The 23,600-nt window shown below is 41.4% G+C and overlaps 1 protein-coding gene across 1 annotated transcript; it reads right to left on the reverse strand.

The window, feature by feature from the left end:
- Positions 1 to 2,438: 2,438 nt before the first annotated feature.
- On the reverse strand, positions 2,439 to 23,303 carry eif5b (eukaryotic translation initiation factor 5B). The gene is made up of 24 exons (XM_072656753.1): positions 23,208 to 23,303; positions 17,162 to 17,284; positions 16,963 to 17,038; positions 15,944 to 16,616; positions 15,023 to 15,234; positions 13,935 to 14,085; positions 13,655 to 13,747; positions 13,468 to 13,554; positions 13,224 to 13,292; positions 12,059 to 12,372; positions 11,016 to 11,123; positions 10,812 to 10,922; positions 10,559 to 10,626; positions 10,282 to 10,423; positions 9,642 to 9,773; positions 8,656 to 8,838; positions 8,347 to 8,508; positions 7,766 to 7,897; positions 7,249 to 7,380; positions 6,947 to 7,023; positions 6,632 to 6,796; positions 4,957 to 5,095; positions 4,179 to 4,340; positions 2,439 to 4,013 (listed from the first exon to the last, which is right to left on the reverse strand). Exons 1-24 carry the CDS (start codon positions 23,240 to 23,242, stop codon positions 3,906 to 3,908), a joined length of 3,654 nt encoding a protein of 1,217 aa, XP_072512854.1. The 5' UTR covers positions 23,243 to 23,303; the 3' UTR covers positions 2,439 to 3,905.
- Positions 23,304 to 23,600: the final 297 nt, after the last annotated feature.

The raw sequence follows: 23,600 nt of genomic DNA on the forward strand, positions 1-23,600 counted from the left end.
CCAGTATTTCAAGCCAATATGAGATAACTATGAAAAAAACAATGTTAAACTTAAATGTGCAAAGCTAAGAGTAACATAGAGCTGAATTTAGCACTGTCTAGTTTTTCTTCAGGTGAAATCTTAGTTATAGCACCACCTGCTGGATATTTATGGTTACAACATATTTAGCATAGCAGTGCCATTTATTCCCTGTCCCTGCAGCACATACTATAGCAGTGATGGGCAACAGTGGCCATGGAGTGTCTCACTACAACACAGTATGTTGACTTGGTGTGGTTCTTGCTCAAACGCCTACTAAACCGGCAAACTGGCAAATCCGGAGAAAAACATATGAACTGAGTCAGCAAGAACAATACCACAATAGGCAGAAGTCGAGACCACGTTGCCCAAACAAGCAAACAGGAAATAAGGTAGCTTTTAATGGACAACCACAGGATTATGATGGCCTCTTTACCCACGTACATTATGGCTGAAGTAAACGGAACCCCTGCATATAGGTTTCATAAAACAGACCTGGAAAATTCAGCAAACACTTGCACAGCCCTTTTTTTTAATCCAGACTTTTGGGAGCTTAAGACACTCTGAGCTCAGGTAATAGCTGCACAGTGCTTATTTCCCAATCTCTGGTGTGTTGAAAAATGGATCATGCCAAATATATCACCTAGCTGTGGGTCCCTAATGACTGCACTGAAGAGAGTAAAAATTTAGAGTTAGGCCTAAATGAAAATAATCTCTGTTGTGGTACTACAGTAGCTGGAAGAGTGAGGTTTTCCATTGTAAAGGCTAGGAGAAGCTCCTTCTGATTACATGTCAAGGTGGGAGGAACCCTTTGCCTGCAAATAAGTGAAAAAGCTGCAGGAACTCTCAGTGGCATTTGCACAATGCATTTACATTTACATTTACGGCATTTAGCAGACGCTCTTATCCAGAGCGACTTACAAAGTGCTTTGCTATTTACCCAAGAAAAAACTTAGCTAGTTAGAATAGACCAATAATTCAAAGGATACCTCTAAGCTTAGACACTACTAAACACAAGACAATAAGGCGACCATAGTACTCTAATCGTCCAAGCACTCTCTGAAGAGGAGGGTCTTCAGTCAGTGTTTGAAGACAGTGAGCGACTCGGCCGTTCAGACACCCAGGGGGAAGCTCTTCCACCACTTTGGTGCAGGACAGAAAAAAGCCTGGACGCTCGTCTTTTGCGGATTTTGAGGGATGGCGGGTCGAGCCGAGCCGTACTTGAAGCTCGAAGGGCTCTTGGTGCAGATCGGCTTTTGACCATTTTGGGTATCGTACTGAGAAAGAGGTTAAATAACGTAGTAAAGTGAAGCTATCTGACAAATTGCCCTTGTAACTGTAATCGGCCAGGGGTTCAAAACTCTCGTCTTGGAGAGGAGGCGGTATCTCTACTCAAACACACCTGGTTCAACTCACTATAGCTGATGAGGCCTTAGCTAGCTTCTTCTTCACCACATAACAGAAAACAATTATTGTTTTGCATGAGGGTGCGGAAAAACTGCAAAAATGGAGATACAAGGTTTTTGCCTGACAGCCACAATGCTGAACATTATATAAACATAATCACATAAATTTTAACAAAAAGGAAGTTTTCTGGAGTGACGTCAAGTACACACAGTGTCACTGACGCAAATCGCCACTCTTATAAAGAACCCCACTACTGGAGTGCTAATAGTGCCCCCTTGTGTAGAATCTTGAACCTTTTTTTTTTTTTTGACATGCCCCCCCCCCTTACTGCAAACTTCAGAAAAAAAGTTTAGATAACCATTTAAACACCTTAAACTAAACTTCTAAACTTTTCTCTTAAAAAATTAAAATTATATTAAAAAAATTCTTAACCTCACGAAATCCAATTGCATTCTTTAAGTTGAAAAAAAGAATAATAAAGGCTGTTATTATTTAGACTTTCTTAATATATTTTTTTAAAATAGTATTTGTGAAAGATTTCCTAAAGAAACAGTTTTGGTCCTGCCCCCATATCTGTGAGATGCTCTAAATAAAAAAATTAATACATTGAAATGCAAGGAAACGCAACTGATTGGCAAGAAGAAAAACACTAGTGACTACTTTAAGGCTCTAAATGAAAATGTAAGGAGGCAGAATATTTAAGATATTTATATATGAAAGTACAAATCTCAAAACAGTAACAAAGTACAATAACTCCAGTATTTTCCACCTCTGGGTGAGATCCTGTTGGCTCTGGTTTTAAAATAGGTTTCCCAACTCATTAGGGCTGGGCTTCCTGAAAGCATCGGAGCACAACGTACCATGGTTTTGTGGTAGAGCGACCATTACGCTGTGCACTCTCTCTACATATTAAGACTGAAACTATGATGCCTCTGGGAAACTAGGCCCAGGTAGGTGATGCACACCAAGCAACAATATCCACCCCAATGCAGAATGTATGTTAGAACAAACCGTGTCTATAAATATGCCATCTCTTTATTGGTACTGATTTGAAATTTCCATTTATTTTTCCTTTTACAGTCAAACTCAAGTCAAGGGATGCCTTTTACCCAGCTCGCACTTCCACTCTCTCTGTAAAAGACAACAACAGGCACAAGGCAGATTCAAGAGAGCGGTGGCAAAGGACTCGAGGGTCATGATACCGACTTACAGGTGTACCTCAAAATGGAGCATAAAAGACCTGCATTCCAGGGTCAAGAGAGGAAAAAAAAAAATCAAGGAAGGGAAAAAGAAACACTGACAAGGTTGTTTTTTTTTGTTTTTTTTTTCCAGACCAAGATCAAGAAAATCCTGGTTTGATTTAGAGTCCAGCTAAACTTCACAAGCTAAACCCACACTTGCCATTGTGTTTTCTTTCGGCTTCATCTTGTAGTTGATTTTGTCGTTCTGCGAGCGTTCGGCCTTCCCCCCGGCCTAGAGCGTTGCTCACACAGGCCAGGCCAGGCCGGAGCCGGGAAACAGCCGGTCACTACATTTCAATAGAATACTTCATCCAAACATGCTAACGTTGCTAACATCATCATAATCAAACGAAACCAGATAGTAAATGGCTCTGGTTAACTTTAACTTTTGGATTGTAAGCCACATTAGCACTTGTAGATAACACACCCCTACCTAACGGTAATGCTGCTCATCATTATCACACAGTCCACAGGAGCGGATACCTGACAAACATGCTAACCATACCAACAACGCTAAGCAGCTGCGATTAACGTTCATTTACAGTTAATAATATTAGCATTTTGTGATGAACTGCTCCTGAACCTGGTGCTGTGCGGCATTATTCCAAAAAAAAAAAAAAAAAAGCTCCCGTACTTTCAGATTAGCATGTATGGATAAAGTACTTCTCACTTGATGCTAATGTTTAATGTAATGCCTTTTTTTATTATTAGCCACATTAGCATTTGTGGATGAACTACTCCAAAGCAGCTCCAGCCGGGGGTACACAGGGCTGTCCGCTCGAAGAAGCAGCTGTGAAACAGGGGAAACTGATTGATCAGAAAGAACAGGCACGTTTGGAATAGTGTGTAAATGTTTCTCTAACCTTTTTTGTCTAACAGGTCACTGTTAAAACAGTGGTAATAGTTCAGTTTCTCACAGAAAAACACTTTCATTTTTTTCTCTTTTTTTTTTTCTTTTTCGTTTTTTTTTCTCTTCTTCTTTGTTGTGCTCTCCACCACTCCCAGGGAGATGGAGGGGAAAGGGATAAGGACATGTGCTTGACCTTGCACACACCCACACTTTTCCCTTGTAGGTTTGTGGAAAAAGAAACGTTCGTATCACTTGTAAGAAACTAGTAGCAACACTTAGAGGACTCCTTGACCACAGATGAACTCAGGAGTGCGCATAGTATGGTTGGTGTGTGTGTGTGTGTGTGGTCGTCTCAGCTTGTAGGTCAGTTTAGAAGTCACTGTGGGAGCTCAGATAATTTCAAAAGTCTTCTTCAGCTCCATGATGAGCTGCCAGTCTGACTTCTGCATCTCATCTCGGAACCAGTTCTTCAGAGCGTCGATGGACTGACGAGTAATCTGTGGAAATAACAAGGAAGACCTTTGAAGACTTCTTCCCAACAAGTCTTTTCCCAGGTGTTGATGTTTTGGAATTTTTCACAATGCTTACACAGGACATCAAGCTCCTATTTCCAAAAAAGGCAATGGGGGGGTGGGGGGGGGGGGGGGTGTTGGTAGTCTCACCTTGCTAACTATTATATCAACCGCCTCGAAATGTCGGCCGTACATCTTGGGTGACTCTCCGGGAATGGGTTCAATCTTCACGCAGATCTCCTGCCCTTTCTTAGCTGTGTCCACAGATTTGTGGTTCACCTCGATACTGGTCACAATGCCAATGTCTACGAACTGAAAGAGACAGAAGGTCACAGATATGACTGACAGCAGAGGCAAACGTTTAGGGGCACTAACACTACAGATGATCACCTTTTTTAGGACCTATCCATACCTTTCTGGGCATGTTAAAAACATGGCATGTGCTTTGTATCTGGATATACATGGAAAGAATTCAGTTTAAATCCCCAGCCCAACCAGATACGATTTTACTTTCCCGCATAAAAAGCACACACACCGCTTCACTTCCTACACCTATTTCTCATACAAAACGTCCTGCTCCGAGGTTCTACAACACATTTCTGAATTTAAGAAATCTGATGTCGATGCATTTTAGCATCAACATCGACTACGCCTACTAATTAATATATATATTTTAATGATATTTATTTAATGATAATAAAATTGTTTAAAATCCACTGATCAGACTTTTGGCCATGGCCCAACATGTTCAGTACTAAGTTTAATCGACATTTCCCTGTCCAACGTCAGGACTTCCATCCTGCTACACTCTACACAAGGCTGAATGCTGAGCCTTCTGTTTTTCTTTTTTATAATATAAATATTTACATTTTTATTTATAATTTTCTTATTTCATTTTTTAGTAAAACCCACTTCCACTTGCACTTACCCCTTTGCTGGGCACACACAGTGGTGTGCCAGTCTTCAGTACTCCAGCTTCTACACTCACCCCCATGACGATGGGGTCTCTGGAATTAAAGATAAACTGGGGCAGGATACGCAGCTTACAGGGAAACACTGCTATGTGCCTAAAAGAGAGAGAGCAGACAGGAACAACAGGATTCTTATTACATACACGCCGTCATCTTCAGCTAGTTTCACACCTGCACCCTAAAACTTTTCAGTTTCACACAGACCAGGAGTGAGATGCCTGCAGGACAGTGCAATTTAACATGATCAGAAGCGATTTAGGGGCCAGAAAGAGTCTGCTGATGTGAAAGCAAGTTCATTTGCTTTTTAGGAAAAAACATTGTCCAGTACCTTTCCAGCAAGCTTTCCACAGTGTTACTGGACATACTGTTCAATATCTATTAGTGTTGTTCAGAAGGTGCAAGTCCTGCTGTTTTCAAATGTGAGGCTCATTGGTTTCAGAGTTGCTGTTGCTGTTACACGGTTATTATGATCTAGTTAATCTAGTTAAATAATACCTATGTAGAAAGGAATATAAGTCGCATGTTAGAAAGTCATTGACACAGTAAAAGCTTACTGAAAGTAAGTGAAAGTACTGTTTTTTTTTGTTTTTTTTATAATCAGTGTTGCATTGTTGTTAGTGCCGATATTGGATTTAACACAGTATTGGAATCGGCAACAGAGAGCACCGATACCATTAAGCTTACTGATGCCCTACCTTTTTTTCTTTTTATTTTATATATATTTATTTATTTATTTTTTAAATACTTTGCTATTAAACCAAATGTTTAAACAACCAGTAAAATAAATAATGTGAAATTGCTTTTTGTCTCTAAACTGGCATTTTGGCACTGCTCTGAAATATGATTTTAAAACACCAGTTAAAAAGTTTGGTCAAGCTTAGCAAAATTATTATTCCCTACTTGCACGTGTTTCTGCATTGTGGCAATTTTAATAGCTCTAAAACTTTTTCCGCAACTAGTAAATGCTGTTCTTTCAAGCCTTTTATATCTTATTTGGGACAAGATATAAAATAAAAATACAACCTATTAAAAATAGAGCATTCTAAATATTTGGATTTATAGCCGTCTAGACAGTATTTAAGTAGGAGTTGGTATCGGTATCTGTACTCTGTATCGGCAGATACTTGATACTAGGTGTATCCCTATTTTTTTTTATTATTACATCATATTACTTATGTGCTGAAGAGGGCCTTACATCTTAATCTGTCTCCAAATTGTTTAAACTGCCACTCAATACAGCTGACTGGGGCTAGCTAGAGAGAAAACACTTGTTGAACGTGTTGTTGCCACAGTTAAACATCGATTAGCAGATCTCCCTAACGTTCTCAGGACATGTGGGAACCCTGAAGTTTGCTTCTTCAGTATGCACTGCCACTACGAGGCTAATGTAGCCAACATTTAAGCTTATACCCCACCAGTTAGAATCAGGCAAACTCCATGCATAATTTAGAATGTTTTTCTAATGAAATGGACAAAACTACATTGCATATAAAACTGTAGCAGCAGCCACTGAGAGGGATAACTTGTTTTTTTATTGTCATTAACTACTTTTGTAGTAAAGGGAAATACTTATTTTTCTGCTCCTGTTATCATTTTAAACCACAGAAATTGAGAACAAAGCCATTTCCATACTTGAATTCCTCCTGTTTCTGCTTCTTGTAGTCCTCTCTGTATTTGGTGAAGGCGTCGAACAGATGGTAGATGATCTCAGCGCTGAAGACTCGAACACCCAGACTGTCAGCCATCTCCTGAGACTCTCTCTCTATCTTCACATCAAAAGCTAGAATCACAGCATACCTGCAGAAAACATAGAGAGGTAATTATCATCATGACGCCGCTGTGAACCACAAGACAATGCAGGCTCATGAACCCACAGTGGGAATAATATTGTGGAAAATGGGTACATTCCAGCGAGATCATTTACTGAGATCCAAAACCAGTACATACTGTGGGTCATGCTCCAGCATAGTAGATGCCTTCATGACGTCTTTCTTATGAACAGGGCCAATATTAATGCCAGAATACTAGAAGAAAAGAAAACGAACATGTCCATTTGTTTAAGATTCAGAGATACAACTAATGTTTATTTCTTTCCAAGCTACAGAAGGCAGACGTTCAGATCTCAATCACTCTTTGAACAACATGAGCATTTTAGTACTCCTTCAGTAAAGGCAAGGAACTAAAAGTTTGATGAGGTTTAAAGCAGCAGAGGTGAACAGGAGGTATAGACTGGGCGTCTGTGCACTTACAGGCACTTTCGATGTGCGCAAGAACTCCAACAGAGCTTCCAGGGAGCCCAGGGTTGAGGCCTGCACATACACACCCTTCTCCTCCAGCTTTATCGCATTCAGCGTCTGTTTAAGCTCCCGGACCAGCTCGTCCTAAAACACACACACAAAAAAACTTGATTACGGTACGGAAACTGGGTGGTGTGACCCATGGCGGTGCTCTAAAAACGCTGCACACTCTGCTAGCACACCAATGAGATTCTGAACTTCTAATGCTACAACAGTGAACCACAGTGAAAAGAGAGCAGGAGATAAGAGACAAAGACGTGGAAAAAGAGAGAAAAGCAAGAGAGAAAAGGAGCCATCAAAAGTAGGTCAGAAAGAGCAACCCAAAGAAGTGGTAAAAGAGATGAGTGTGTGGGCGAAACACGGAACCAATTAATTGAATAGAGATTAGATCAGGGGAGAAGCAAGTAGGCGGAGATTAAAAGCACTAGTAGAACTGGAACTGGTCCCAAAGCTGACAGGATATGCTCACCCTCAGTACAGGGACTTCATCCTCTTTGTGGGCCACCAGCAGCGGCAGGCCTGCTAAGGTCTTTTCCAGATCCTTTCCAAGAATTTTCACTCCCTGTGATGTACAGACCTCCTTATGCTTCTCATACTGATTCTGCAAACACACAGCGAGAGAGAGAAATGCAGGACATACATTTAATGTCAAATCATTTCATTATAAGACATGTCGAACAAATTTGACTGTGAATCCTTGCAAAATGCTAAAAGCTGGTATTTTTGGTCCCTGGACTCCCCCTACAGTCAGGAAGTGTGATTCACGCTTTGAGCCACCCTCGAGAACAACATGCTTAGGCACATTTCTCAGTTTCTCAGTCTTACACAGTTCTCGTGAGCACTGTTCTGCTCACTGTTCTGCTCAAAAAAAGAGGTCAAATGTGAAGGTAAAAATGCTACATAAATGTTGCCTCAAAGGAACATTGTGAGAATCGGCATTTTTGGCTCATAGGCTGCCCCTAAAGTTGGTGAGTCACTTATACACCACTGTCATATATACAAACTGCCCTTTGACAAGTTAAGGCCTCAAACAGAAACACAGGTACAGACCTTGACTCGGAGCTCTTTGAGCGGTGGGGGTAGCAGCAGTCCTCTGATCTGGGTAACGATGGGCCCCTCCACGCCTGGAACTATGATAGTCTCGCCCTCGCGCAGACGCCCATTGATCAGGATTACATCTATCGTAGTGCCCATACCAGGCAAAGCCTTCACCTGGAGAATGTAGGGCAGGAGGAAGATTATGTCTAGGTTGCAGTGATTACATGGCAAATGCACTGGTATTAGTTCAGCACAAACTACTGCTGAACTAAAATTTGCAACAATTCACTAACCCAGAACCTAGCATGACTTTGATCTCACCTCCATGACTTGTGCACGAAGCTCGTCACAGTGGGCCAGCCTGCGGGCCAACATGGTCTGGGTAAGCTCCACCAGCAGGGCAATCAGATTACCCATGCCATCACCCGAATGGGCAGAAGTGGGCACCAAAGATACGAAGGTTCGTTGGTCCTTATTCTCATAGAAAAGAGCAGCATTCAAACCCTGTGGACACAAATAAACAGGCTTAGTCCTTCTGAGTTAATATGGTTGCTGGCATATAGTGGTATAGGGCTACTACAGAAGCAATAGTTGCTGTAATCGGCCGAGTATTATTAGATTTTTTGACTCCTTTTACTGTTATGCCTATCGCTTTAGATTCTAACTGTAGTGTACTGCTATATTCATTGTGACAATGTAAAATGGCTGGTATCCAGTGTTAAGTAGTTTAAAGGTACTGTGGAAACTAACCGGTCCAATAAATGATGAATTGAACAAGTATAATTCGATTAATCAGCTTGTTTTGCTATTAGGCCTATCGATTTAAATGCCTTCTTTAGTGTATTGAGATTACTTCTGACAAAGTATGACTGCTGGTGTCCAGTGTGATGTGGTTTAGGGCTATATATATATATTTATATTAGTGTTAGTGTTTCTATACAACAGTTTCTGTAATTAATTAAGTATTATTCAATTTGCTCCTGTATCAATATTATAAGGTTTTTATTATGGTATTGATATATTATAAGGTATTATTATGGTATTAATATATTATAAGGCTACAAGAAACAAGTCATATAATCAATTAAATGAATGAAGTATTATTTGATTAATCAACTAAATGAACTCTTTCAAATATTTTGTTACAACAAAGTAAAACCCTTTGACAATGGTTCAAAACGCATTTTGATCCATTAGAAAAACAGTTTTATTACATGAACATTAAAGAACTAGATAATGCTAAGATTATGTAGTTCTGTAAGATAATGTGAGTGTGTGTGGGTTTTAGACTAGCACAGTGAACAGACCTGCTGAGCAAATTCCACAATGACTGCCTTGGCTCGCTCATCAAACTCATCTTTCGTGTTCTTCTTCTGCTTCTTTAAAGTGGCCACCACATCCGTATCGGGACCCTTTTTCCAGTCATAGAGACGATCAATCTGACAGCAAGAGAGAAGGAGAACAGACGGGAAGATCAATAAAAAGAAAACGAGTAAGGCATAAGATGCTATCTCAGCCATCTCTAATCACTTAATATCCCACTCAAATTGCTAAAGATATTTCATTCAGCCTTCCACAGTGCCCTGATCTCCTCCTGCTTTTGAGTAACATACCTGTAGAACCCACACAGGCCCTTTATGGACAATTTTATTGTGATACTCGTATGTCGTCAGTACTTGTACTTGTCAGTACCTGTGTATTTAGATGTACACTCCTAAAAATGAAGGTTCTTTAAACTGTTCTCTGCGCGATGCCTTAGAAGAACCATATGTTGTAAAACAGGTGTGTAAATGCAAACCTGCACCTAATTAAAAAGGTTGCTGGCCAATTTAAAGGTTCTGCACGCTCACTGGTCTCTTTTACCAATGTTTTTTTTAGAGAACCGAAAAAGCTATATACCATACTGCCCACCCCTGTCAGATCTCAGTGGTAGAAAGGTAGACACACCTTGTTGAGGGCTACAATGAAGGGGCACTTTTTCTCTTTAAGCAGATTGATGGACTCCAGAGTCTGAGGCTCCAGGCCGTGCATGATGTCCACCACAAGGATCGCAATGTCACACAGGGAGCTCCCTCTGTTCCTCAGATTACTGTAACGCGAACATTAAAAAAGGACAAATTAGATTATTCATTCATAAGATTATATTTATTGTAATATTACATTCATTCAGTGCCCCCAGTCAGTCAGTAGGTTAGCATTCCACTGCAAGCTGTTTGACGCTCACCCGAAGGACTCGTGTCCTGGTGTGTCGATGATGAGCATTCCCGGAATCTTAATACTTTCCTTGTCAAACTGAAAAACAAAAAGCATTTACACTTAACGTAGATCACTGATTTGACACAAACCTGGCACCCAGTGTTTAACCCAATAAACTCTATGTTAATTATTCTGTTAATAATCTAAATATAGAAACTATTATGAAGTATTTGTCCACAAGGTTCTTTTTTTAGGGTTCAGTTGATGGATGAGATACTCACGTTTTTCACCATCTTGGTTTGCTCAACGATGGTTTCCAGGGGAACATTGGTGGCCCCAATCTGCTGAGTGATTCCACCTGCTTCACCATCTTGTACATGCGTGTGGCGCAACTGCAGCCAAAAAAACATAAGGGTTGACATTAGGTCAGCAAACACAAATTAAATGACTGAAATGATTACATGCAATATACGCCTCACACACACCTTATCCAGGATCTTTGTCTTCCCTGTGTCTACATGCCCCAGCACACACACAACTGGAGCTCTCAGCTTGTCCAGGTTGATGTTCTTCAGGTTCTCCTGTCTTCGTTTCTGCAAAAGAAGCAAATATACAAACTTAGTTACTCTGTTTTGTAATATAACTAGCCAAAGAAGCAGCCAGGTAATAAAAACACCCTGAATGGGTTTACCCTTCATTAAGAACATACAATGGATCTTAAGTTTCAGAACTCCATTAATACACACTCACAAGCACTGCATTACAAATACCTGTACACCTACTCAGTCAATCATTTGGCAGCAGTGCAATTAATAAAATCATATAGATATGGCTCACCAGCTTGACTTTAGTGATTTCAAGCATGGTATGATTGTTGGTGCCACACAGGCTGGATTTAGCATTTCTAAGCCTGTTGACCTCTTGAGATTTTCAGCTCAACACTTTTAACAGCTCAAGAGTTCACTCAGAATGGTGTAAAAAATAAATAAATAAATAAATAAATAAAAACACCCAACCAACATGCAGCGAGCATTAGTTCTGCAGACAAAGCAAAGTTTGTATGGTAGGTGCAGGTGGTGGAATTATGTGGGTAGTGTTTTGTTGGCTCACTTTGGGTCTGTTAATACCAATCAATCATGGCATGAATACCACAGGTTATTTAAGCACTGTTGCTGACCATGTGCACCTCTCTTGGCCACGGTTTACCCATCTTCTAATGGCTACTTTCATGAACACTGCATTTCTAGGCACTAGAACTAAAGTCATTAGATTATCACTGACTGCGGTAGAACAGGAGATAAGCATAATTGTGTAAAATATGCAATCATGTCAACACAGACCAGTGTGTCAAAGAAATGTTTCCTACGGTTTGTGGAATCAATGCCATTAGGAACTGAAGGTGTTGTGAGAGCAAAGGGCATGGAGTTGGTGGTTTGTGAACTTCGCAGTAGCAAGATCACATTTTAAAAAAAACAATAACATGAAATAACATCACTCACACTGTACGCATGCATGTGCAAGCATGTACCTCAATGCGTCTCTTGGCCTTGTCGTAGAGCTTCTCCTCTTTGGTGCGCTCGTCGTCAGAGTCGCTCTCGCTGCTGGACTCCGAGCTCACCTCCTTTCTACTTTTTGTCTTGGCTGTCTGACTCTCCTTCTCTACCTCTTCTTCACTCTCCTCCTCACCCTCGTCCTCGTCCTCCTCCTCATCGTCTTCCTCGTCCTCGTCCTCATCATCTTCCTCATCGTCTTCGCTGCCATTCTCCTGCGCTGGAGCAGAAGATTTGAGGGCTGGCTGAGAAGCCGTCGTCTCCTTCACCTCAATATGAACCTTCTTCAGCTCTGGGGGGGGGGGGGGGAGGGAGACAGCAAAGTTGAAACATAGACAGTAGTTTTAGCCTGAACACAAGCTGTTAGAAATCTACATATCTTGAGGTTCAAATTTTCAATGCGAGTACCATGCTTGCATTTTCAGTATCTCTAAACACTGAAGGTGCACAGGTGGACCCGAAACCGTGGATCACTTGGAGCCCATAAGACTACCTTTTGAAAACAGTCCAGAACTCGTCATGTTCAATTATCCGTTTTCTGACAATAGAACATCCTAATATATTGGAGAACATACAGTGCATTTCAACCTTAAGGGCACCAAAACAATAATATGACTGTGTTTGCTGAATTGCTGCAGTCAGTGCAAAACAATCGTTTTGGACAAAAGACGCAATTTTACTGACATGCAAGAGTATAACAATAGGGTACCAGGAAAAACCTTGGAGCACCTCAGAAATTGCTAACTTCATGGAATGAGCTGCTGTACAGTGAAGGTGTACAGACTATGGAATTCCTGCCCTTTGAGTGCCTCCCAAAGGCAAAACAGTGGTGCCCCATGGGCCTTCGATGCCAGAGGGGTACAGGGCAATCGACGTGCCACAGTGGAGCAGTTAACCTCTATAATGATCACCCCTTTCATTACCGTTAATACAGTCGCTGCCACAACGTCATGCTAGTGTCATCCGAGCCAAGGGTGGTTATTCCCATAAGTAGGTGGTCTTAACCATTTTATATACCAGCCAAGCAGCAAAATATAGTAGCAATAAAAACAAGCAAGATAAACACATAAGGTATACGTTTCTGTGTGAGAAAGAGTGTGTCACATGCATTTGCATTTGTTATCAAGCTAAGCACGGCCTTACCCCTTTCCTCATCGCTAGCCATGGCCTCCCAGTCATCCAAATCTGCAGCCTCAGCATTCTGTTCAGCCACTGTAAGAACAAACAAAGAGTGCTTCAATATCATAAGCACAGCGAATGAATAAAAGCCAGGACAGACAATAATGCTGATACTATTCTACCCTTTACAGTCAATATACCATTGAAATGATTTTTAAGCTGCTATTTAAAGTAAAAATGCTACATAATGTCACCACGTTTACGTTACCTGGCTGGTCTTTGGGGGCGTCCACTTCCATCTTCGCCATGATTGGCTCAGCCACCTCTGATGTGGGCGACGTGACTTCTGAGGTTTCTATTGAAAAGGGGGGGGGGGCTTGAATTCTGTATTCCACAAAAGGCACCCAGAGTTGTAGAGCTAAAAGCTACTTGACAATGGTTTGGGTAATGCATACCTTCAGGAGTTTGTGCTGTTGGCTTCTTCTTTCTCTTGTCAGAGTAAACAGGCTTCTTCCTTGGCATTGAGTCTTTGGATGGCACTTCAACACCTAAACACAGATTCAGCAAAAAGCAACTTTTAATAATACATATTTATTACATTGTATCCTGCACACTAATACAAGCCATCAAGCCAGAAAGTTCTGACTCGATCCAGCTTAGGAAGTTGCTGGACACTGCTGATTTTGACTACTGTCTCTTTTTGAGCATCTTTCTCTCTCGCCCCCTTTATCTCACCCTGGGCCTGCAGTGCGCGGAGAGTGGCTTCTGCTCTGGCCCGAGACTCTTTCTGTGCCTTGGTCAGCAGCTTGCCCTCTTTCTTCAGCCTCTCCTTCCTTTCCTTGTCCTTCTGCTTCTTTTTCTCCTTCCGCTCTGCTTCCAATCGTTCCTGTAGGAAAGCGGGCAAATTGACAGCTTAACAAAAGGACGGCAAAAAAAAACACAAAAAGCAGATTATTAACAATACGACAAAGATAACAGACAGTCTCTAGAGAAAGGCACTGCCAATAGACAGGGTGCTCTATAAATAAATAAATAAATAAGCCACAAGGCTATGGTCACGATGCCCAATACCAAACATGATCTAGAGCAGTGGTTTCTGCTGGTCCTGGAAAACCTCCTGCCTTGCAAATGTTAGTGTTTACTCTGCTACCAGTAGACCTAATCCAACTAATCAGCTAATTAATAAATGTTGACTGATTTAAAGTGATGCATTAAAGCAGGAAACCACTAAAGAGCAGGGGGTCCTCCAGGACCACCACTGGGAATAACTCTTAAAGTAGGGAAGCACAGATAAATTTTTTTTTAGTTCTGATACAAAAACATAAACATTGTATATGGGTCGATACCTAATACCAGTCCAATACCACTGCTGAATTAATAAAGCGTATACCTCACCCTGTGGGAGAGACCTAAGGCATCAGAATTGACTTAAACATTACTTTATATAATAGAACAAATTAACACAGATAGAAAAATGTACTAAACTGCCATTTGTCATTTATTTATTTGCACATGTAGCACAATCTCACACCACCAAATTAAAGTGAAAAGGATCGGTTCCACGGATCAACCTAATTATCCTAATTTTTTTAAATATCGGGACCGATATCCAATCCTAATATCGGATCGGTGCATCCCTATCTTAAACAGAGGTAGAAAGCATTGTGCTGGTGAAGCTCAATCCAATACCTTTGGAATGAATTGGAGGGGTGTTTGTAATTCAGAACTAAACCATCAAACATCAGTATCTGACCTCACTGCGTGTGTGTGTGTGTGTGTGTGTGTGTGTGTGTGTGTGTGAGAAAAGTTAGGGCTTGACTAACCTGCTCTAGTCTCTGTGCCTCCAGCTCTGCCAGGCGCCTCTCCCTCTCCTCTTCCTCTTTCTTGGCCCGCTCTTCTTCCTCCTTCATCCGGGCCAGAGCCTCCTGCATGGCCTTCACTGTGGCTTTGCTTGGTCCCTTCTTCTTCTCCTTTTCTTCCTTCTCTCCCTTTTTCTTCTTCTTGTCCTTCTTCTTCTTGTCCCCCTCAGCATCATCTGAAGGAAAGCAAATGCACTCCAGGTAAACAATGTGCATTTTACTGTACAATTTAACATGGAGCAACGGCAGAGATGGCATTTGTTCAGAGCTCTAGATCGAGGTCCGATCACATTCTCACCACAAACAAACCACTCCAGAGATTGTTTGGGAGGCGATCGAGACCACATCTCTCTCTACCATATTATATTATATTATATATCTTTCATATTTAACTGTACTGAAAATGATAAATACAACAGAAATTAAAGCAGGTCACTTTGAAGAGAAATGACCGCTTACTATAAAGCAGAGGACACCTGTTCCAACAAAGCTTGGTGATTTTCCTGCTCAAACACACCAGATAATAAAGAGTTCCAGATTTAAAATCATACTAAAAAGTAATAACACTTACCAAACTCCAAATATACAACATAGTCAAAGTATTAAACTTTCTATAGCCCACTGGTTGCCAATCCTGGCTCTAGAGTGTCCCTGTTCCGCATATTGTGGCGTTTTCCCAGCTCTTGAACTCCTACTCAGCTAAAGAGTGGACCCTTCATGAGTTAATAGTGTGTAAGAGCAAGGACAGGACAAAGACAGGACAGGGACACTCCAGAAGCAGGTTTGAGAACCACCTCTATAAGCTAAAGGGGGGTACATATGTACTGGCCTGTGATTCTCAAGACCCAAGTCCAGAACCTTTTGTTTTGCTGTTGGAAATCATACCTTCTCCATCAGCTCCCTCTGGTTCTTCGGGTGCAGCCACCTCCACCTTTTTGCTTTCTGTGGGAGGAGCCACAGTAGCCTTGGCCCCTCCCTTGACTGGCTCCTTCTTGGCCAACTCTTCGTCTTTCTCCTTCTTCGCCCTCATCTTGGCCCTCTCCTCCTCCTTCTTCTTCCGTTCCCGCTCCTTCTTCTCCGCTTTCTTCTGTGCCGCCGTCTTTATCTTAAAGGAGCCTTCGTCTTCTCCGGCTTCCTCAACGTCGCTGTCGGCCTTCGCCTTTGCTTTTCCTTTCTTCTTCTGCTTGCGAGCGGCCTGCGAGTCGTCGTCAGACTGCTCGCTGTCATCACCTCCACCTCTGCCGCCCTTTTTCGCACCTCCATCTTCACTGTCGTCCTCAGAGTCGGACGCTCCTTTCTTGCCGCCTTTCTTTCCAGCCTTGGCTTTCTGTCTCGGCCTTGAGCCCTCGTCCTCAGAGTCTGAAGCAGCAGGAGGAGCAGCGGGAGCCGCCACCGCCTTCTTGCCCTTCGCCTGGCTTTCGCTCTCCACGTCACCCTTACCCTGATCTTCTTCATCTTCTTCATCCTCTGGGCTGGCTCGCTTGCCCTTTTTGGCCTTCTTCTTCTCTGCTTTAGTCAGTGCAGGCTGAGGTTCGGGTTCCTCTATAGAATCTGATTTCTAGGTACAGTTGATAGGAGATTGTGTGTTGTTACAAACAAGCCAATGATTTACTCCTTTACTTTAATTCACACAGATTCATTAAGCACTTTTTTTTATTACTGAAGTAAAAGTTTAAACCCACCAAAATTCAACTTAACATACCTAATAAATGCATTATTTGGCACATATATGGGATAATGGATTTGGGTTAATTAAACTTACTGATCGTAACAGATCTAATTAATATCCAGATATTTACTACATGCCTGCTTCAGTACTCTAAACAAATCTGATCGTACTGGACCCCCTTCTGAAACACTACACAAAAGCCATCTTACATACTTTATTCATTTAACTTGGTTACCTTAGGCGGTTCTTTTGCTTTTCCACCTTGGTTTTCAAGTGATAATTCCTCCAGTTCTTTCAGGATGTCATCCTCACTGCAAAACAGTACACTTATCAGCCAACAGCACACTACAGCAGCTGTTCGCCTTATGCACAATCAGCAGGCTCAGAGTTAACTTAGGAAAAGTAAGGAAAAGTGTAGAGAAACAGAGACTCACTCAAAGTCGTCTTTCTTCCCTCCTTTCTTCTTCTTGCTCTTTCCTTTGCTCTGTTCCTTGGCTGCTCCAGCTCCTTCAATCTCAGCTGCTAGGGCATCAATGTCAATGCCATCGTCTTTGGCACTAAAACAAAACAGGCAAAGAAAATGGAATGATGTTACTTGAATGATGATACTAAATTGATGAGATGGTCTTTTCAGAACCAGCAAAACCTTGGCAAAAAAGTGTTTGTATTGTGAAATCTCAACTGTTAAATCTGAATATTACAGAGACCTTAAAAACACAGGAAGAAGAAAAAATAAATACTTCTGCAATTGGTTAAAAAACTGCTACAAAAATAAATGAATAAATGAATTATGTTGATCCAGAAAATAATTTAGATTTTAAATGATGAATATCTTAAGACCTTCCTCTGGATTACAATTTTATAATTCTCTGAAAATCAATTTTCTTGGGATAATTTCCCAAAGATATAATTATGATTTTACTAAGGATTATTTTCCTCAAGGAAGTATAATTCTCAAGACAATTTTCCTCAGAATATCTCAAGATTTCTAGGGATACTTTTCTCAAGATAATTACCGTAGAAAAATTATTCCAAGATAATTATTCAGAGTTAACTATGTTGTTAAATTGCATAATGTAAAGTAATAAAAAAAAGAATATTATCCAGAAAACATTCCAAACGGTTAAGTTAATTAATACTCTACTATACAAAATAAGGTACATGCAAATAAAAATACTCCAGTTTCGAGTTCAAACATCTGCCTCCACTTCATCACTACACAAAGGAAACTTGATGCACTGCTCCCACTAACTACCATTCTGCACCACTTCAGTCAAACAATCTTATCCCTATGCATCAGTCAAATCCTCAACCATTACAATAATAGAACAAACTAGGCAGCATGAGCAAACATCTGCATTTGAGCTGGTGCCAACTCCACAGCTACTGAAAGTGAGCTACAGGTTCTTACCTACAGGAACACTCAAGAGTCATAAGGAAAAGGCCTGGCTGATCCCTTTATATAAAGGAGCCTATGGTCTTCTTGCAAACTGTTGCATCAGCAGTGGAAAGCACCTCTCAGAGTGAAGCACATCACAAGACAGGACAGGACAGAACTCACATACACGAGGCTGCTGCCCTCAGCACACACAGAGTCTGGGTGATGAAACTCACACAGACCAGCTAAAGGACACACAGCTGAACAGGGGAAAGGAAAGATGGAGAGGTGGATGGAAAAGAAGCACACTGACCTCAGTGTGGGACTTTGCCCTTACAGGATTTGAACATGTGACTCTATGGATCATGCAAGACAGAGCAAGACAAGTTAAATGCCTTGTCCGGGTTGCCAGGTTGGACATGGATTTCCAGTAAACTGATCACATTTAGTTTTCACTGGACTGTGTGAAATGCCAGGTGTACACACACCTGATCACAGCATGACAATCATTTGGTTGGACAATATATTTTCCCAAAAATATCTGATAAAGGGATAATGGGTATGGTCATATTTAAGACTGACATAACAGCACAACAATGCAATTACACCCTTTTAAAGAGCAATGAATGTTTAATATAATTATTAAACATTCAGACATTGGATTTTTTAAACATTTTTCAGCAGACCAGTTCATATTAATGGGCTCTTCTCACTCTTTGGCTTAAGCCGAATATGCTCACATACCGAAGCTGTGAAACGTGGCTTTGGGTGCTTTCACGCCTACCTTGTTTGATCCAAACCAAAACAGTAGGTGTCAAAGGTGCCGTAAACCACAACTTGAACCAAAACGTGGTACAGCCAAAAGAAGTGGTCTCAGTCCAGATCAACTGAACCATGGTCCGATTCGTTCACAGTGTTAAAAATAAATAAATACATAAAATACTTTTTTGGGATTTTTTATGGATGGTTTGGATTTTTGGACCAATTGCAGGATATTAAGGCAGGCTATAGTCACCCATCAGACAAGAGAAGAAGGGGGGGCCCAAAAAACAGAAAAGTAGGAAGAATGAGTCGTGGTAGCACATGAGGAGACGACGGATCAACATGTTTAAAAAAAAAAACCAAAAAAACCTTTGAAACCAGGTCCATTAGGACTGTTCTGGCTGGAACTATGTAGAATTTGGGGAAAGAAAAAACACCTAGCCTCAAGTAACACCTTCACCTGCTGTTGCAGTCCACTCCACTGCGTGTGCAGGGCAGTCGTTATTGATGCATTGGTCACTGTTAACTCTGCGTGCTTTTTCTACACAATAGACGTTACGGTCTGTTCACAGACCAGAGAACAGAATAGCATGACTTGCTAAAATATCCAGTAACCTTCTTACATAAACAAAAACGCAAGTAAACACAATAGGCAATATAGAGGTCAGCAAAAATGCTTGAGGTCATGTCCATAGATTACACAATATGTCTATAACAATTACCGAGACTGGCCTAAGATTACGATCGGGAAACCACATTTGGAGGCGGTCAAAGATGCACCTTGACCACATTCACTTACAACACCAGTGTCATGGATTACAAATGAAGCTGAAAGTCTGCCGTCATTATATATAAAAATGACAAAAGTAAAACTAGGCCGGGGAAGTTTTCCCCAATAGTTTTGGCATCTCCCTCATGGCTGAAGTGTCTTCTATGGAGTAATGACGCTGCAGAAACCCCAGAAGCTGTCAACAGCCTTCCCACCCAATAATGCAGGTGATTTGCTGTCTGTTTTACACACTTTCTTCCTGAAATTTGACAGAATATAGTACATTGTAGTCACGGAAGAGAAATCATGTCTGGTTACTTAGAGTAAAAAATATATATATTATTTTACAGGAATATTATAGCAGATCTCACATTCCAGCTTCTGCTTACATTTATCCAGATATTTTTTTAAATATATATTTCGATTTTTTTTTCTAAACGAAAATGAGCCTAAAACACCTCACAAAGCTTGATGTCAATCCCTCAAGAAGCAGTGTACTGTCTAGAACAGATATTTTCTAACAACAATGATCATTTCTTTTTAAATAACAGATCTTGATCAGACTCAAACAGACTCAAAAAACTACATTTCATTGCAATAAAGAAAAACTTAAAATCAAGAAGGGGGGACAATAAAGGGATAATAATATTAATAATAATAATCAACCAGTGTTTTTTTTTTTCCATAAGACCATAACAGCATGGTATTCAAAAGAGGAGATGTCAAGATTAGAAAAAGAGAGCGGGGTTAAGCGCCACAGAGAGCAAAGGAGCAAGCCTGTGCCGCCGCCCCTGCCAGTCCTTCGTGGAGAGTGGGGAAAAAGGCAAAGGCAGACGACAAAGCAGCTGGAGTTGCAGAGTTCACTGGGGTGATCCATGTCTCTGTCAGAGCCAGGAAGTTCAGAGCCCGAGCAGAAGCAAAGGCTGAAATGAAATCTGCCATCTGCACTGCAGACTGGCAATTCCAGAGTCCCCCAGTCACCATCACTTAAGAATCAGAGCGAGGTGGATAGATGAGGTTACTGGAATTTGGTATCTGGATCTCTGGCTGCTGTCAGGAATTGTGTGGACAGGAATTGAGAAGCACATTTTCAAATACAACGGTGATATGAAAGTCAACTTTGTGATGTCAGGAGTTTCAAAAAGCTGTGTTTTGCCTGTTCATGTTAAAATAAATAAATTAATAAAATTAATTAATAAATAAAACAAATTCTCACAAATCTCCACCCTGAAATGCATTGTCAAAAACCTCTTATCTGCTGGTTTTCCACTATCTGCTCTCTTCATGTGGAGGGAGGGTGGGGGGCCTAACCACAGTGAAAAGGCTCCATTTTTACAAGTATCAGGATGTGTGGACAGGGCTTTAGTAAGGTGTGCAAACAAAAGTTTCCCTCCTCGATAAAGAACTTTAAAAAAAGAAACTGCCAGGAAATGACTGTGGAGTTAATTACTGTTTAATGTTTAATAATATTTAGAATTTCAATTATTTCAAACAACACTGTATAGGTTGCTACTGAATAACAGTCTTTTAAGGAAAGCAGTTCCTAACTTCTGAACAACACAAACAAGCGAACACAGGTAGTCCCTCAAACTCATGGGTGCTTCTCATAAAGAACTATGAGCCAGCGAATACCCTCGACTGGTCTCACAGCAGCTAACTGTTACGAGCCGAATTCTGTGTGTTTATAGGTTTTGAATTTCACTAGCAAGAAGGTAAATGTCGTTGTGGGCAGCACCGCATATCAAGGTGAAAACTTACACCATCACAGCCCACATACGCAGGAGTTTGATGCCCACTCTGCCAAAGAAAATGCCCCGCTGAATAAACTACAGGGAGCATGGTTAGATAAGTCTCCCTGAAAAAGAGGGAGAATAGGTAGGAATAGGAGGCTATTTTAAAAAGTACACACAAGGAGTGTTTGCCTGATTAACTTAAGTATCCCGGGGAGTAGCCACACAGCAGCCACGCTTCAGGTCACCGGTCAACACCACCACCTCCCACAAACAGTGGTGAACAGTGTAGCTCATCAGGCACTTAATCAACTTATCCCAGCCCACACCAAACAGCCATGCTATCACTTTATCTGCTAAGCACCAGACAACGCTAAGTCCAGCGTCTCAGCTTACTATAATTACAGCCTGGGTGATGGGAGATAGAGGAAGTATCGTTAATGGCTCCCAGCGTGGGAAGTGACCCACGTACCAGCATGATGCAACAGCGCTGATCTGGGATCAGGCTTTTAAATCCAAATGTCAACGGCAATCCAAGTGTCACCATTAAAGCGAGCCTTCCCCGACACTACCGTTTCTCTCTACTGTTTACCAATGTTGAGGGTTAGGTAAGAGCTTTCGTAACAAAAATTGGCCAACTGGCACAAATATCTGCTAATTCCAATCTGGGTGCATCTCTGATCATGATCATGACTTCCTAAACCAACCTTCTGCCAGCAAGCATGTCTAATTGGCTGATTGACCACACTTGGGGTAAGGTGATATGCTGTGGAAATTAGATTTATTTTTTTTATTTTTTTAAGTGAGCTCTTCCTTTAAGCCCAAACTGTTCAACAGAATGAGTGAATCTGGGACATTTCTTACTGGGCAACCTTCACCATGTTTAACAGAAAATCCCAGATTAAAAAAAATCCTTTGCTTATTGAAATGCAAAGAAAATACCCTTGATACCCGATTGTGCATCCCAGATAACAACCCCTTCCGAAACTAACCTTCAGGTTGTAAACATGTCTGACTGTCTGACTTTTTGAAAGATATTACTTTAAGCTTTTCAACAGAAAGAGAGATTCTGGGCAACACTCATCATGTTCAACAGAAAATCCAGATTTCTATTTTTAATTCCTTCAAAGTACATCAATGCCCAGAGAACTGAGACTATTTTCACCAGTCCTGACCCACAGCAGGGCACCTCGCTGACCCCAGAGATGTTAAAACACACTACATGGGACAAAGGTAGCCATCAGCATCCCATACAAGAGCAGCCTTACAGCAGACAATGAAAACGGATGAGGTGGCACGCTCAAAGCTCACGAAACCGCTTAGAGAAGAGTGAACTGACAGCTGTCGACAGATTTAGCTGACAAACTCCATCGCCACGACTGTCCTTTGGATTATATTTTAGTGGGACAACAAATTGCAGTCGTACTACTTAGTTAGCTAGCATAGCTGCCTAAAGGAAGCTGGCAAACCAGCAGGCTGAATCCCTCACTGATAAGGCTTACACTTGCTAGCTAACACGAGTGAGCAGTGCCCGTTTAACGTTGACTCCGTTAAAACTGGGGGTTCCCTTCAAACTACGAATTCACAAAAAGCTCAGCACATAAACAGAGCACTGCATCAGTTAAACTAAAACCCAAACGGATGAAAAACAGCCACCCGGTAAGAGCAGGCTGTTAGCTAGCTAGCGAACTGAAAAGGGTAGCTAGCTAGGCCTAGCCTGGGAAGCTAAGCTAACTCAGCTAAAAGCTAGCTATATGTCTCGTATCTAAGCTTTACGAGGCACGTAAAAGACTGCAGTCTCGCAATCAAGGATGTGTAAACTCAGCTACATGATACTGTACCCATCATCTCCTTTATTTTTCTGTTTCTTTCCCATGGTGTGTGTGTGTGCTGTAGCAGTGTCTCCCCTCGTTGCCGTGTGTAAGTCACTGCTTAGCGCATATGGTCCGCTATACCACTACTGCGCATGCGCGCCTTGACAGGACTTTTTGCAGATCGTTAACAGGTCTGGATTGACCATGATATCTACAAACAATCGTTTAATTGGCCCAAAAAGGTTCAATATACTAAGCAATGACAGACAGGTTGCATGTTTAATTATGTGGCTTTGCGTTAGCAAGTCGATAAGCTGCAAGATAAAGACGATTCACCAAACTGTGTCGAGATTCAGCCCATCTCAACTGCTTGTAGGGACGCCTTCAATTGCGCAACACCTCACAGTGACAGCTTTGCTG

The sequence above is a fragment of the Salminus brasiliensis genome, chromosome 15 (assembly GCF_030463535.1).
Source record: "Salminus brasiliensis chromosome 15, fSalBra1.hap2, whole genome shotgun sequence".
In the NCBI taxonomy this organism is placed as follows: domain Eukaryota; kingdom Metazoa; phylum Chordata; class Actinopteri; order Characiformes; family Bryconidae; genus Salminus; species Salminus brasiliensis.

Excerpts from the sequence above, each read along its gene's own strand:
- eif5b (XM_072656753.1), bottom strand. The coding sequence starts at position 23,242 with ATGGGAAAGAAACAGAAAAATAAAGGAGATGATGG. Across the intron at positions 13,748-13,934 it reads CCGCGCACTGCAGGCCCAGG|GTGTTGAAGTGCCATCCAAA; the intron begins GTGAGATAAAGG and ends ATCTGTGTTTAG. Across the intron at positions 7,898-8,346 it reads TCAAAGAGCTCCGAGTCAAG|AATCAGTATGAGAAGCATAA; the intron begins GTCTGTACCTGT and ends GTGTGTTTGCAG.